Below are 16,668 nucleotides of genomic sequence, written 5' to 3'. Positions count from 1 at the left end.
TTTGCAAATTGAAAACAAATACCATAAGAAGAGATCTAATTCTGTTCTTATTGCTGTATGTCGGGATGTTTGTAGTGGAGATAAGTAAATCTTCTCTTCTCTATCTAATAGGGAAAACTAGCTATATGTGACTGAAAAACGTCCTTTTGAATATCGAGTCTGCTCCTCGCGAATTTTGATGTTGTTGTTGATTTGTGATCGTTTCTTCGAAAATTTAGTTCTGAATCATCTGTTTTTATTCTGTCTGGTTGTGTTTACTGAAACCTGGCCCTAGAAAATTAATTGTTAGTATTGTGAGGTTAAGTTACATATTCTTGGCAGGTAATAGTCTGGGTTTTGCCTTTTTATTTTTAATTCTGCAAATTCTTGTTGACATGGGCTATTGCCTTTTTGAAATAAAATTTTGTGATGTTGTGACAAATTTGTATTTGACCACGTGAAAAGTCACTGGTGGGATTTATGACCAATGGTAAGATAGAAATCTGCTCAAAGTTTTCGTCGTTATGAGTCGTTTTTGTTGTGATATTACGGTAAATGTTTAAGTTTCAGTGTGTCGCAAGGGTTGGTTCCAAGTGTATGTTTGTACTCGTTTTCTGTTATAATAGTTTTTATTCAACGTATAATTTTTTTAATTGATGCTGTTGTTTCTTCTGATTCAGAAAACAAGTTAACCGTTTCATTTTTTGGTTTGATCGTATTTTTCTATTGGAGGTTTTTGTCACATTGTAGGGTTATTCTATCGATTTCTAAATTTGCGTATCGTTTCTTGGAAAAACTCTTTTTTTGAAATTTGTTTTCGTATTGAGACAAAAAGTCTTCCTTTTTTGTTTGTTTTTCGATCTTACATATCCTATATGTTCTTTGTGTGGTGTTATAAGAAGATCGTATGAAGTGTCTCGAGTTCTACATTTGTGTAAAACTATTGTTTGATTGCTTGCTAAACTGTCTTTTTACATTAGTGTTCGGATGAGTGATCCAAAATCTTAATTGTGATACAGTGGTCCTAATTGCTGTTTCCCAAAATGTTAGTTCTTACTCTTTTTGTGAGGTTATCTAAAACCTCGGGTCGTTTTTTCGTAACAAAACAGATTGATCGGATGTGGCTTTTTCTACATTTAAACAGTCGTGACAAAACGGATGTGGCTTTTTCTACAATTAAGTAATCTTAATCTTAACTACAAGGGGATCGATATGAGATTGAGGGATTGAGAATAGTAAATGTAAATCAATCCACAAGGTTCAGGTATAAATAGAACGCAAGCAGATCGTTATATAATATTTTAGGGCTTACTACTTCCATGTGTTTTAATGTGCTTGGATCAAATTAAAGGTAGAGGTCAAGTGATGAATGAGTGACCGAACTTACTTAAAATTGTGAAAAATTTAGAAAAAAATTCAGTTCGTCCTGGTTCGTTTGGAAAAGCTGAGAAGTGAATTGAATTTTGAGGTCATTAAATCATTTTTATAGAGGTAATAAAGGGTAGGCTTTGAATGGGAAAGGATGGTACTGATTTGAAAACCTCTTGTGTATTAAAATTGCTTGAATACAATCATCAGAGTGCATGTCAGGTGAATTTGGTGAAAAAGTGGAGAAATCGGAATTGTATACCGGCAATGGAGAAGAGGTGAGGTCAGAGATGGAAATGATAGGTTTTTGACGATGGAGATTATAATGATTGGAAAGAGAGTATTGGATGGATCCGAGTTGACGGCTCTTTGAGGTCTAAAACTATTATCGATCTGAAAACGAAAATTAACTTTGTGGTGTTGTTCTATAATTTGTTCGTACGTTTCATCTAAATTTTGTTGTTTGTAAGCAAAAAGAGTGTTTGGGCTTCGTTGTATTTCATTGTTTTGAAGAAAACTTGATGCTTTTGACCGGTTTATCCATAATCTGTGTGTGGAATTAACCTGTGGGTAGATTTAATCAATGCTGATATTTCGTTTCTTCTATGTAGAGAAGTAAATATGTTGTTTGGAGAAAAACCTTGGGGGCGGTTTTTTTCACTATCTTTTGTTGAGCTTGAAAAATCACTTGTCTTGTCAAAAAACAACTCCTGGGATAATTCGGGTTCCTATACAATATGTGTTTCATTTGCCAAAGTCGTGTCTTTGTCACAGTGTGAGAAAAACTTTTTTTTCAAATTGCATTGAAAATCATCTATCATAAACCATGCATGTAATTTTTGTGATAGAAATTTTTTATTTTGACATTTGTGTATGCCGAACTTTAATAAACAATATCAGTGAGTTTTTTGCAAATTGAAAACAAATACCATAAGAAGAGATTTATTTCTGTTCTTTGCTGTATGCCGGGATACTTGTGGTGGAGATAATTAAAATTTCTCATTTCGGTCTAATAGGATAATTAGCTATGTTTGACTGAAAAACATCTTTTTGAATATCGAGTCTGCCCGTTGTGAACTTTGGTGTTGTAGACTTGTGATCATTTCTTCAAAACCTTAGTTTTGTATCATCTGTTTTTATTCAGTTTCTGTCTGGCTGTGTTTACTGAAACCTGACACTAGAAATTCAATAGTGAATATTTTGAGGTTAAGTTACAAATGCTGGTAAATGTCTGGGTTATGCCTTTTAATTTTTACTTCTGCAAATTCTTGTTGACATGGGCTATTGCCTTTTTGAAATAAAATTTTGTGAGGTTGCGACAAATTTGTATTTGACCGCGTGAAAGGTCACTGGTGGGTTTTAAGACAAATTGTAGGATAGAATAATGCTCAAAGTTTTCGTCCTAATGAGTCTTTTTTTTATGTCGTGTTACTGTAAATGTTTAAGTTTCAGTATGTCGTAAGGGTTAACTCCAAGTGTATCTTTGTACTCGTTTTCTGCTATATCAGTTTTTAATTGATGCTGTTGTTGCTTCTGAATCAGAAACCAAGTTGTTTGTTTTATTTTTTGTTTTGATCGTTTGTTTTTTTTGTAGGTTTTCGTCAATTTGTTTGGTTATTGTATTAGTTTCTAAATTTGCGTATCGTTTCTTAGAAAAACTGTTTTTTAGAAATTTGTTTTCGTTTTGAGGTAAAAGTCTTCCTTTTTGTTTGTTTTTTCGATCTTACATATCCTGTGTTTTCTTTGTGTGTTGTTCTCAGAAGATCTTATCAAGTAACTCTCGAGTTCTACATTTGTGTAAGACTAATGTTTAATTGCTTGCTAAACTGTCTTTTTACATAAGTGTTAGGATGAGTGATGCAAAATCCAGGTCTTAAAGGTTGTTTCCTAGAATAGTAGTTCTTACTTTTTTTGTGAGATTATCTAAAACCTCGGATCGTTTTGTGGCGGCAAAACAGACTGCTCTCAGACGTATGTCGCTTTTTCTACGATTAAGTAATCGTAATTTTACTTACAAGTGGATCGATATGAGATTGAGGGATGGAGAATAGTAAATCAATCCACAAGTTTCAGTTATAATTAGAACATAAGTAGATCGTTATATAATGTTTTAGGGCTTACTACTTCCATCTGTTTTAAAAAGCTTGGGTCAAAAAAAGGTAGTGGTTAAGTGAAGAATCAGTAACCGAACCTACTCAAAATTGTGAAAAATTTAGAAAAAAATTCTGTTAGTCCTTGTTCGATTGGAAAAGTTGAAAAGTGAAATGAATTTTGAGGTCGTTGAACCATTTTTGTAGAGGATATAAAGAGTAGATTTTGAACGGGAAAGAGAATTTTAAGAGATCCGAGGAAAGACTTGATGATCTGGTTTTGAAGAAGCTTTGAAAAAATTTAAGGTTGAAGATCCAAGGAGAAGCGAAGGTTCAAGGAAAAGATCCATGATGGAATGATTTAGGATTTGAAATTAAAGATTCTACAGATTGAAAATAAAAGTCAAGGCGAGTCCCTGAAGATGAAATATTTGCAACTTTTTCAAAATGGTTAAAGATCCAAGAAAGTTCTTGCTGATCTTGGTTTCGATTCAATTAGTTTTTAAATTCTCTTGAATGCTTAAGGAAAAAATTCAAAGAAGGGATGATCTTCGAGAAGCAAGGTAGTGTCACCAAACTAACAATAATTAACTTTATTTCTAATGATCGTTTGTATTTTTGTTTTTTGTTTTAGTTTTATAAATTTCAAAGAAAGTTTTCTTAAAAAAAATTGGCGTATTTTTAAGTTCGAGGGTTGGCAGAGTTGTCTTGTTGTCTTATGATTATAATACTAAATATTCCATTTTATTCAAAATATGTCGCTTAATTAAATATAGTTCTAAATATTTTACAGTGGTAACTATCCAGTATATAATAAATACTAGTTTGAACTGGTCCCACAGTTTTTAGTAATTTTGAATGTACTCTTCATTTTAACGCACTAGTCAAAAAAAATTTCAATAAGTGTGCAAAAGTAAATATGCTTTGTCTTATTTAGGACAAGTGAGCTAAATTTAAATAATTCGATTTTGTGATTAGATACCGGTTCACAAATAGTCATAAACAGGTAAATACTTTATCAGCATGATATGAAGCACCTGAAAGTGTGATTGGAACAAAAGTGAAAATATCATTAATTTTTTATTACAGTTTGAGAATTTACATTTTACAAAAATAAACTTTTTCATACAATTTTCAGTACAAATCAATTTGCGTTTTCGACGCGTGAGCTTTCACATCATATGCATATCCATATAAGCACTCCCCCCGCAATAAACACCACAACCACCACGCCCCCCGCAACACCACTGATCACGTAGAGACTGAAACACAAATTCATAAATATCAATCGTGGATAATTTTCAATTTTGCTTAGGTTGCGAGCTCTGAATAGTTCAAAAGCCCTAATTATCTGCTTTAAACACATTAAAGTCACCCCTGCACTACAAACAGAAAAGGCAGTGATTCAATACTAAAGCAAAAACTATAAGTTTTTAACGACCCTGTGCTGTTTTGATTATTACTCGGTGTTTGCTTTTTGAATTGACGTTGCGTTTTTTAACCTTTGCACGCTGTTGTCTTGGCCAGGTTTCCTATTCAAATTCAAAAAAAAATAATCAGGTTAAAGGTTTTCTTTAAAAAAAGAGCATTCTCATGTTAAAACAATTTCGTGTTCAAACTGTTTCCAAGCTCATTGTGAATTTTTTGTTCCGACAATTTGAAAAAATGGGTGGGAACTTTGTATTCGGCTGTGTTGTTTTTTTTTGTTTTGCACGCAAAACCAAGAACCATAAATAATCATCGGAATGGGTCGAATGATATATCGTACTGAAGCTCTTTAGGCGTGATTCGAACGCTATTAAAAAGTTTAGAAAAAATTTTTCTCAGTGTCGAGAAAAACTCGTTTCCGATTTTTGGTCTAGTTTCGAGTGAACCAAGCGAGCAAGCAGGCTTTTTAGGCTCAATTTAAGCCGTTTTCAATAGCTTAATTCTGCCTAATTTTAGTTAAACTGAAAAAAAATAGTTTTATGAGTTTCTTTCTAGAAAAATATTGTTCAGTTTGCTTAATATTGCTAAGCTCCAATTTTTTGTTCAGATCTTTTCACTAATTTGAAATTTTTTTCAAAAAACGTTTTAAGTTTATTGTCGGAACATTCTGCACTACTTGCAAAGTAACCAGCTATCCTTGTTTTTTATATTTGTAAAAATGTCTGTAAAAACCATTGGGAGTCAAGCAGGAAAGCAAATTTGAAAATTGATGTCGCCTTAAATTTGGATGAAAAGAGTAAAACGAACAAAAGAAAAATTAAGTGGAGTTCTTTTCAGGGTCTTTTGAGGCTGCAGTTGAGAGCATTCTTGAAGATTGGTAGTAAACTTTACCCTGTTTTGTCATCGTCTTCTTTAGTTTGGTTGTGATCCGGCGCAGTCGTTGTTTGTCCGGCACCAGAGTCACTATAAATGGAAAATACAAAAGACATCTCAAAAGTAAAGGTTAAAAAAGAAATTGAGCTTTTAAAATCTTTTTGTACATCATACCCTCCTGAAAAGCGTAATTTTATGCTTTTGTTTTGAATTTTCTACATCTAGGTACAATCGCGATCCGCCTTATCTTCATGGCGCAAATTTTTTTACTTTTCGAACTGCCATTTAGAAGATCGAAATGAGAATTTCAAATTTTTTGCACGTCAATTTAGTGGTAAGACGGTAAAATCTCGTTCAGTCGTCATACTTCTCAGAGGCTTCTGCACTAGCCGTGATTAGCTTTGCAAAAAATTGCTCTACCTATAGGAAGTTGTTATTTGAAAATTCCTAACTGCAGGCTCAGCCGTTTGCAGAAATTCGGCTTTCATCATTGATCATTGTGGGCAAGGCAAATTATTTTTACATTTGTACGCATCAAAATTTATTTTTGAGAAATGGAATATTTGTCACTCTCACAATGAAATCTATTAGAACAACATAAATTTAATTTAAAAATCATACTTTCAATCGAAATAAGTTGTGAAAACGCGCAACATTGAGTTCAGAAACTGATGATTCTTATATTAAAAAAATTTTTTGGTACTTTTTTTTCTAAAAACAACATTGGCTCCAGCCTCGGGAAAAAAAACACTCCCATTAGCCTAATAAACCAAGTGATTTTATAAAGATTATCAGAAAAGAAATCCGAACAACTCAAGAAAAAAATGTCAACGAAACTATGTTGAAAATTGTTCAAACTGCCTATCGCAAGATTATTTGAAAAAGTCTAATGTAATTTTAGGAAGAAAATTGAATTTTTTATCGATAGTTCCAATAGGAAAACTTGATTGGTGATCATTTGTCGGAGAGTCTTGCCTCATATTTAGTTGTTTTCTGAAGAAACTCTACTATAAGCGAGTCTATCCATATCGTTGTTCAGAAAATCTTTCTTTGAGTTTTCTCTTTTATTACCATGTATTCATTTCCTTGAAACTTTCGAAGCTTTAATCAATGCAAGTTCTGTATTGAATATAAATTACGTCGAACGATAATGACTTTTCTCAAGGAAAATTTTTCCCAACGAAACTTTATCTGAACTAAACCACGACAGTTTTTTTCCAATTTACTTAACTAAGTCTTTCTTACTGTTCCGTATAAATTAAGACCAAACTGACATTTTGGTTGTTTGCAACTTTTCTATGCTCTCAATTAATCTTTAGATTTCTAAGTTTTCTCAGTTGACCCAAATTATTCTTGAGAACTTTTACATGCTCATCGAATCTCCATTGCGATCAAATGTACATCCTGTTTAAAAAATGGAACTTTTTCCATACTTTCGTCGAGTTCCTTTGATTTCGACAAAATCTTCATATTTTTCGGATTTTGTGAATGTAATCATTTTTGGCTTTTCAGTGTTTTGCAATAATTTGTTTTCAATTGGTTACTTTCCTTAGCTCAGCGCTGAACGTGTCATTTTCTTTTTTGTTTATCATAACTGTATCGTTATCTTAAGATAAACAGCATGATGATAATCGCAAAAAATCATCATGAATCGATTAGTGTAAATGGTGAAGAGTAGGGCACCACAGCTAGAGCTTTGTTGGACTCTAAATTTTATCGTTATTTTCAGAAGCGGCTCCAGAAATGTAAATTGACCAGACTCTTTGCCGTTTAAAGTCCAAAAAAGTACAATCTTTTTTTGCAAACTGCCTTCACAGATTTTGCTAAATTCGTTGAGCTAGCTAACTGTATCAAGAGTTTCCAAGTTTTGTAGCAAACCAAACTGATTTGGCTTGAGGAGATTTGATTTTCCTCATCTAATAAATTGTGCAATTATAGAGCCAACGCTCAAAAATTTTAATGAAAGTAATAAGTAATGAAACGAGAGTAAGATTTACCGATTGTGAGAGATCTCCATCATTGTGGACTGCATTTACTTCAGCAAACTTGAAAAAACTGAGGAAAATGCAGTGCATGAAGTAATAGATGAATTTATTTGTTATTGCTAATCCCAAGGCAATTTTCAGTTCTATCCGAAATGAAAAAAGAAATCACAAAAATTTGTGCAACATTTTTAGAACAAAAACAGTAGCTTAAGATATTTGATGCAGATTTCTCTCTAGTTTTTTTAAGGAAAAAATTTGATTGAGAGCTATCTTCGCTTGTGGTTGAACTGTTTGCTCAGCTGTGACCCAACTTCTGCAAAGTAAATTGAATTTTTGTTTATGTTGTAGAAGCTTCGGATATTTTGGATTTTTCGTCTCTGTCAGTTAGTTCTGATAAAAATTCAACAAAATGCCGGTTTTTTTAGCAGTTGAAAATAGTTTCCGTAAAACAAAGATATTAGTCTCTCGTAGTTTTACTTTCCATGTTACATTTCGATTGATTTCCTTGGTTACCATTTTTATGGACTCTTATGCAAACAAACACGATTTACGAAATTGTTTCTTTAGTTTAGTTTCTGTCTAAACTAACTCAGTTGTTTACCCAGTTTTTCAATTTCCATAGTGCCTAGTCTTTTTGAATTGATAACCCGCGATCCCTCAAACTTTTGACACACTGACGCACTGAATTTTTGACACTGGATTGAGCTTTATAGAAATATAATCACTCATTCTACTTAACAGAATTTCAGCTGCACAGTTTTCCTCAGAAAGGCTGCAAAAAACATCTGTGAATGATTAAGAAGTTTTTTATACATGAAGCAGCAGCTGATTCAACAAACCGAGTACTGAAATTGCAGATCGAAATTCGAATGACTGCCCTACGGAAGCTAGCTCCCAAGTGGTCCATTTTTAAATTACCGCAACGAGGGTGCTAATTCTACTCAGGAACAGTTTTGTTGTTGAGATGATTCTCTAAAAATTCGAGAGTTTTTCCAAGTTTGCATGTGGCACGATATTTAAACAAAAGTGTTTTTAGTAATCGACCTAAGTAAATGAAACTTTGTAATTGAATTATTTTAAAAAAATTCTTCTCCAACATAATTGCCAAGGACATATTCTCTTTTTCGACAACAAAAACAAAACTCAATTGAGTGATAACGACCTAACTTGAGAACTTTAGGAACTGTATTATTCTTCCGCCAAGCTTCTTAACGCGAACAACAAGTGGACAACATTTTCATGTATCACGGCTCAAACAACGGCCAGCAAAAAGAGACGTGAGATTATAAGAGAAACAAGAATATAGTTATGATCAACGTAAGTTAAAATCTATTAGAACAACATGAAACTCAATTTAAAACTCATACTTTCAATCGAAATAAATTAAATAAACGCGCAATATTGAGTTCAGAAACTTATTATTCTTATATTAAAAAATTTTTTTGGTACTTTTTTTTCTAAAAGTAACATTTGTTGAAGCCTCGGGAAAAAACACTCCAATTAGCCTAATAAACCAAGTGATTTTATAAAAATTATCAGAAAAAAAATCCAAACTCGAAAAAAATGTCAACAAAACTAGGTTGAAAATTGTTCAAACTGCCTATCTGAAGATTATTTGAAAAAGTCTAATATAATTTTAGGATAAAAATTGAATTTTTTATCGATAGTTCCAATTGAAAAACTTGAATGGTGATCATTTGTCGGAGAGTCTTGCCTCATATTTAGTTGTTTTCTGAAGAAGTACTACTACAGGCGAGTCTATTCATATCGTTGTTCAGAAAATTTTCTTGAGTTTCCTCTTTTATTACCATGTATTCATTTCCTTGAAACTTTCGAAAGTTCAATCGATGCAAGTTCTGTATTGAATATAATTTACGTTGAACGACAATGACTTTTCTCAAGAAAAATTTTTCCCAATGAAATTTACCCAAACTAATCCACGACAATTTTTTTCCAATTTACTTATCTATGTTTTTCTTGCTGTTCCGTATAATTTAAGACCGAACTTTTGGTTGCTCGCAACTTTTCTCTGCTCTCAATTGTTCTTTAGATTTCTAAGTTTTCTCAGTTGACCCAAATTATTCTTGAGAACTTTTACATGCTCATCGAATCTCCATTGCGATCAAATGTACATCATATTTAAAAAATAGAATTTTTTCCAAACTTTCGTCGAGTTCCGTTGATTTCGACAAAATCTTTAACTTTTTAGGATTTTGTGAACGTCAATAACGAATTTTGGATGGTTAGAAACAATTTATATGGCTTTCGTATGTTTTAGCCCACCATTTACTTAATTTTGGAGTCACAGTTGCAAGCAAAAGCACAAAATGAATTAATAAGAAAACTATTTCGATTTGTCCATCTAGAGATTGTTTTCTCTTCCTTGCGAGACCAATCTGTGTGTTTTGTGAACTGTCTGCAATAGGCTGCAATCAGAGTTGTCGTTGAATTTGTAATATTGCTCTTTACTTTGATGGATTCCAAGGCTGTTTTGGATTCCAAGAACATTGGCTGTTTTTTGATGGATTACTTGGCTGTTTTGGTTCCCAAAAACAAAATGAAAAAGCACTGTTTCGCTCAAATTCGCTCAAAAAAAGTTTTAAGAATTCGAAATTTCTTGTGAAATCAACGAGCAGAAATTGAAACATTTGCATACCCAAATCGCGCTCTCTTTGAATCCGAAATTGTAAGCGGAATCCGCAAATGATAAGCGGAAATCGCAAAGTGCAAGTGAGTCTGCGGAATCCGTTTAAAATTGCAAAATCCGCATACATATGCGGAATCCTCTTAAAACTTGTGGATTCCGTTTACTTCTGTGGAATCCGGAACAAATAGCTAATTAAATTTTTTTGGAGAAATTCGGGTTAAATGAAGCAAAATTTCGTGAAATGTGTTTTCAGCCGCAAAGTTTTGACAATAAAGAACTCAAAAGAAAAAACCTACCCGCATCTTGCCAACTGTTCTCCACTAGCGATCAGCTGATTATAATTTTCCTCCGCAAACATGGGTTGATTTCGTATGTTTCCAGCACGAAGATAGTGGCAGGTTACAATAGTGTTTCCGTTAAATGTACAAGTTCCAAAACCACATCCAATTTCAGTGGTAGTCGACCACATCATCTTAAATTGGATTGTTCAGTGTAAATTATTTTTGTTTAAGATATATCATTCATAACTAATAACTAATCCTTTTATCACCCATTTCTCTTATGACATACATTTTTCCCCGAAACCCTAAAGTTTTTATAAAAGCGCCCTCGATGCCTATGTACATGAATTTTGAGAGCGTTTCAAAAAATTCCAAATTTGCAGCACAGGGCATTTTTATTGTTCTGGGTGACCTCGGAAAGATAACTTAGTCTGTCTAAAAAATATCTACAAAGCTTTTCAAAATCAGTGTCCTCATGATAAAATTCTGGATCCCCCGACGCCCTGTTGTTGAAAAAGACAAAAAATAATTAAATATGTGTTACAAAGCACTGATAAGCAGGGGCTATTGAAACCATCGTGAAGCTACTTTTTCCACAAAGTCCACTTTTTTGAAGTCTTCACCTGAGTGAAGTGTCCCACTTTTGTCCAGTCAACACAGTGGTCCCACTTTAAAGTAGGGTCGTCCGGGTACTTATAGATGTCAATTTCACCGTACCAGGCAGACGAGGACCCCGTGCCCAGCTGATCTTCTGTCCTGCCATTTGCACCGGTCATCCAGATATTTTCACCTATAATACAGCTTCAATAAAATTTATTTGACAATATTTCAATAGAAACAAAATTTATTGAGAAGGTTTGAATTTGATTTCGAATGAAAAAAAGCTAAATTTTGAAGGCAAAAAATGATCAAAAACCGCAATTACTTTTATCATAAAGTTTGAAATTGGCCTAAAATAGTCATCAGTCATTTATTGTGATTAGTTCAATCACAAGACGGTTCGTATCAGGGTGACACCTTTAACACACCATCTGCTTGTTTACTGGTCTTATGAATCATTCTAGAATAATTTTTTCTTAAGCTACATTTTGTTCCGAACTCCAGAAATTCAGCAAAAATTGCTGCTGTTAACACATCTTTTTAAAGGGGAACTCATGGAGAGAGTCATTTATTTGTACTGCAATATAGATAGAACGTAATAATTTCAGACCAAAGTAATTGGAGCCCCTGAAAACGATACACACTTAACAAACGCAAACCAAACAACAAACTTTTCAAAAATTTGATTTTAATTGTTTCTGGGTCGGCGTGAAGGGATGTCATCCATTTTTTTTTCAATCACTTCATAAACCAGCAAAAAAAAAAATTTTTTTCAGGACATTTAAGGAACGCTTTGAAACTTAAATCACGTAAGAACTTCAAAATGGAAACGCACAAGAACCGCGGTGAATTTATAGGGATTTGAGAATGCATTCAAAACATTGAAATCGACATCTAATTTTTTCCCTTTCGTGAAAGAAAAATACGCAACAAAAGACAAGCTGAATTTCGTTTCTTTGCATATTTTTTTGTTCAACCCAAAATATCAAGTCGGGGAAAAAGTTTGGAAACATGAAAAATACATTTTCTGATTTTTTTTGAAACCCGAGTCATCACCAAAAAGATTTCAATACGATACTACAATTAATCTCCTATGAGCTTTCTCTGATACAAACAAATTGCATTGGGATAACGTGCATTTTTTCCAACTACAGCAACAAAGCTCCTCCTTTCATAATTCGCTACTGCAAAAAAAATAGTGATTCATTTTACCTTGTCCCATATCTCGGAAGGCGGATGTCGAATGAGCAAATGTACAGCTATCTGCAGGTTGCGTTAAGCTGTCAGTGTGTTCTTGGGCTTTTGCAGCTGAAACATAGATAAATTACCGTCAATTAAAGTGAATAAGTTTTATTACTGTTAAATCTACCCGCACCGAACGCCTATGGCATATAGAAGCAATGTTAATGGATTTCTGAAACAAATGAATCCATTTTAATCTATTACAGATATTGCAAATTTAGACAACAAAAATTATTGTACTGCCATTAGAACCTAATATTTAAAAAATTCCATTAAAATCTATAACTAATATAAGTTATTATTTTTGGCACATAAAGAAACTAATATTGGCAAATTAAACCCTCTAATCAATTAATTTTGAAAAATAGAACCCCTTATTATCAATCATAATAATTTTTTCAGAACTAGAATAATTTTTTGTTGAAATTTTGCATAAGTACAAAGGTACAACCTCAAATACGTTCCACAGACCACATCAGTACCTTTACTTCCAATTCCTCCAAGTTTTCCACCTCCCCCTGAATTTTAGCTTTTCCCCTATCCACGTTCAGTAGACGTAGAATGAGGGGATAAACTAAGGGAGGGAGCAAACTAGGATAGGAGCAGGGGCGGATGCGGACGCCTTTCTCATCTTCTCAGGGATTCGACCACCAGCCGACCCAAGAGATCCCCCCATTGTAGTAATTTGAGATATCCATTTTTGATGACGGACCCCGAAACTTATCTAAAGGCGTTTTGGCGCTAAAATATACTAATTTAGAGGGTAGAGCGCTTAAAAATTTATTTTTTTGTCTGACATTAAAATTTATATGTTTATAAATTAAGGTTTGAACGGTGCTAGGGGAAGGTGGAATTATTTAATGGCAGAACCCCCCGTTTACATTGCCTCCCCCAGTGTACTCCCCCCCCCCCCTTCGCCGCACAAGTTTACTTTAGCACCCCCATTCCTCCCGTTTACTTTACCCCCCGTATACTTTACCCCCCGTATACTTTATAAATTATGGTTTGAACGGTGCTAGGGGGGAGGTGGAATTATTTAATGGCAGAGCCCCCCGTTTATTTCCCCCCTCCCCGTCACCACCCCCCCCCCCCCCGTCACCAATCCGCCCCCCGTCCCCCCACCAGTTTAATTTAACACCCCCTTCAACCCGTATACTTTACCCCCCCCCCCCAGTTAACAGTTTACTTTGAACCTCCCCCAGCTGACTTTGGGGGAGGGGGTTTATGATTGCGGCACCCCCACCCAGTTTAACCCCCTCTTTAATCGGGGGAGTTAAAAAATACTTGAGGGGTGACGTTGAGACATGGCATTTAGTAAAGGAACAAACTTTTACAACGTTTCCTACATGCAAATTTTTACAACGTTTCATTTTGTACCTTTATGAGGGAGTGGGAAGCTGGAAAAGAGCCCAAGCTTCCTGCAAAATTTGCAAAAATTCTGCAAAAATAATCGAATTTAGTTCAAAAAAAATGTATTATAATCGATTATAGTTGATTTCTATTGCAAAAATTATCAATTATAATGGATTATCTTGGTAAAAGTAATCGATTTCAGTGCCAAAAATATTGGATTGTAATCGACTATAATGGATTATAATGGACTTTTTTTGATCAAAAATATTCGATTATAATGGCAATATAACCGATTTCATTGTCTAAATTGTACATCTGTAATGGATTATAATGGATTGTTTTTGTCTCGAGAATCCATTATAATCGACTAGAGTCCATGGGTGCTCGGTGCGGGCTAATATGGAGTCAAATTCATTTATCAAAATTTCATTCAATCACATGGAGTCAAATTCATTCACATAAAAAATTTTCTGCTGCTTTTTTGTGGAAGGAAGGGAGAGATAATAAGGAATTCAGGTTAGATGAAAAATCTGATTATAACAGTTTTTCAAATAATGACAGTACAATGAATGTAAATTTTATGTGAACTTAGACTCTTCTTGTTATCAGTCAATATCATCCTCAGATAAAAGTACTATTCCACGTAAACGTTTTCAGAAAGAGATCATCTTCAAACTCTTTTTTGGACACCGAGGCATTCTTCAAAATTTAATTGATAGCAGTTTGAAACCAAAATTCATTAAAAATTTCCACTCTGCATTCCGCTTTGCGTGACAAGTCTTTGTGATAACGACTTTGGTGCAGATAATTCATCAAAAAGCAAAATTACTTCTATATACAAAATTTGAGCAAGAGTTTTAATTAGTATAAAAACTGTTAATAATTGATTTGTGAGAGAAGCCAAAACAAAATGTCCTTCCCCAGTGAAGTTTTTTTTAAAAAAAGTTCCTTGAAAATTTTGTTCAGATCTATCAAATCATAATTCACTTGAAACATGCTCCACATTTTCCGCAAAATATAGAAAAAAGTGTCTTACCTAAGCTCGCATTCCACTGCATCAAAGTCAACCCAGCGTTTCCACGATGTAGGTTATGTTTAGCCAAAACGGAACTTTGGAAATCTCCAAGGATTGGCCTAAATGTATCAGATTGATATTGGTTCATTTTTGTTCTTCAAAGTTTTTTAGTGATATTTTCGCATCAACAATGGCAAAATATGCTGTTTGCTTTGGGATAACTCGTTAGTTTTATTTCATCACATTCCACGTTAAGTTTTTTTGTCAGTTGAACTTTTTTACACGCATGATTTTTTAGATTCAATATTATAGTTATGAATTATCGCCTGTTACGAATTGTAGCCTGTTACGAATCGTTGCTTACAGGAGCGGAACTAGGATTTTCTCGAGGGGGGTGCGGATTTTTAAAAATTGATTTCCGAAATTTTGGCCAAATTTTCTGTGCCGCAATCAAAATTTTGAAAAAAGACAAAAAGGCGTTTTTAGGCAGTTTTTGGAAAATGTTGACCAAAAATGGCATTTTTTTGGCGCGCTCCCCCCTTCACAAGTTTGTAGAAAAAATTTTGAAAATGAATATCTCAAAATAGTACAAAGCGGGGGGGGGGGGGACCTTTGGCTCGGCAGGGGGCAAAATCCCTGAGAAGGAAGGAAGCGTAAGGAAGCGTTTGGTACTAAAGGCGCCAGGGGCGCCATTTTGAACAATTTTGATGGGAGAGCGCGCGCCAAAAAAACGCAATTTTTTGGTCACCGTTTTCCAGAAAGTGCCTAAAAACGCCTTTTTTAACCTGTTTTTTTTTTAATTTTCCTGCGACGAAAATTTTTTTGGGACCCTATTATGACAAAATAGGGTCCCAATAGTATTTTCGGAGAGCTCAGAAAAAGAAATTATTCCAACTAAAAAAAGCTTGGAAAAATTTTCAATGTTTTTCGAAAAACAGCCCCCCCCCCCATAAAAAAACTTCTGCGCACGCCACTGCACTAGTCATAATGTTTCAAACCGATTCAACGAGGTTCTGGTTGATGAGCAGCCAACCATCCATGCTTTAGCTGATAAAGAAAGTGTTCCGTTGATACCCGAAAAAAAAAACACTTTTCGCCAAATTTTTATCGCCGCTGGCACATTTCATAGTTTTTTCTAAAAAATTTTCAAAAACTGCTTTAGAAAGTTTTTTGAATTAAGAAATGACACTTCGACTTGTTCCGCGTGGTGAAAAAAAAACGTGTAGACTGAGCTATTGAAGCGTTTGGTTTTCTAGGGTACCCAAACAACAGGAAAAAAAATGTTTTGCCTCCCTTTCGGTTCTCACATTTCCCTATATCACTCAGGTCAATTGAAGTAACTATGATATGCAAGAAGTATAACTGGGAAGAGCAAAAGCTTACCTCCGAATTGAAGTGAGAACATAAAAGACAACAAAATTGTAATGTCGCATTACGTTGAGTAGTTTGATTTTTTAATAAACTTAGACTTATACAATTTTATTTCAGTTTTAACCGATGGGTCAGTTTGGAAAGCTCTCAGAAAGTTGATGTTTTAATTTTACGGTCTCAAAATATAGCAGCAGCTGGAAGCCTAATACTTTTTGTCAAAAACGGAGCCATTCAAAAGTCGCAATGTTTTGAAAGAAATTATCAGCTGTGCACGGCAGATGTCAGATCAAAAAATTAGAAAAAATGCAGTGGTTTCAAATTGAGTGATACGTGGTCTCAAGCTGGCAAAAATCAGCTGAAGATGAGTTTACAGAAAAGCGCCATACCTGTGCAATTAATTAATTAACAATCTTTTGAGCGTTTGTTGACGGTTCAC

At 34.1% G+C, this 16,668-nt stretch overlaps 1 protein-coding gene across 1 annotated transcript; it reads right to left on the bottom strand.

The window, feature by feature from the left end:
- Positions 1-4,493: 4,493 nt before the first annotated feature.
- LOC134855937 (uncharacterized) lies at positions 4,494-16,431 on the bottom strand. Its single transcript, XM_063872320.1, has 7 exons — positions 16,245-16,431; positions 14,883-14,980; positions 12,464-12,559; positions 11,275-11,441; positions 10,667-10,842; positions 5,757-5,828; positions 4,494-4,699 (listed from the first exon to the last, which is right to left on the bottom strand). The coding sequence occupies exons 1-7, from the start codon at positions 16,292-16,294 to the stop codon at positions 4,615-4,617; spliced, it is 744 nt and encodes a 247-aa protein (XP_063728390.1). The 5' UTR covers positions 16,295-16,431; the 3' UTR covers positions 4,494-4,614.
- Between the last annotated feature and the right edge of the window lie 237 nt (positions 16,432-16,668).

The sequence above is a fragment of the Symsagittifera roscoffensis genome, chromosome 1, assembly GCF_963678635.1.
Source record: "Symsagittifera roscoffensis chromosome 1, txSymRosc1.1, whole genome shotgun sequence".
Taxonomy (NCBI): domain Eukaryota; kingdom Metazoa; phylum Xenacoelomorpha; order Acoela; family Convolutidae; genus Symsagittifera; species Symsagittifera roscoffensis.
This window is presented reverse-complemented; position numbering and strand designations above follow the sequence as displayed.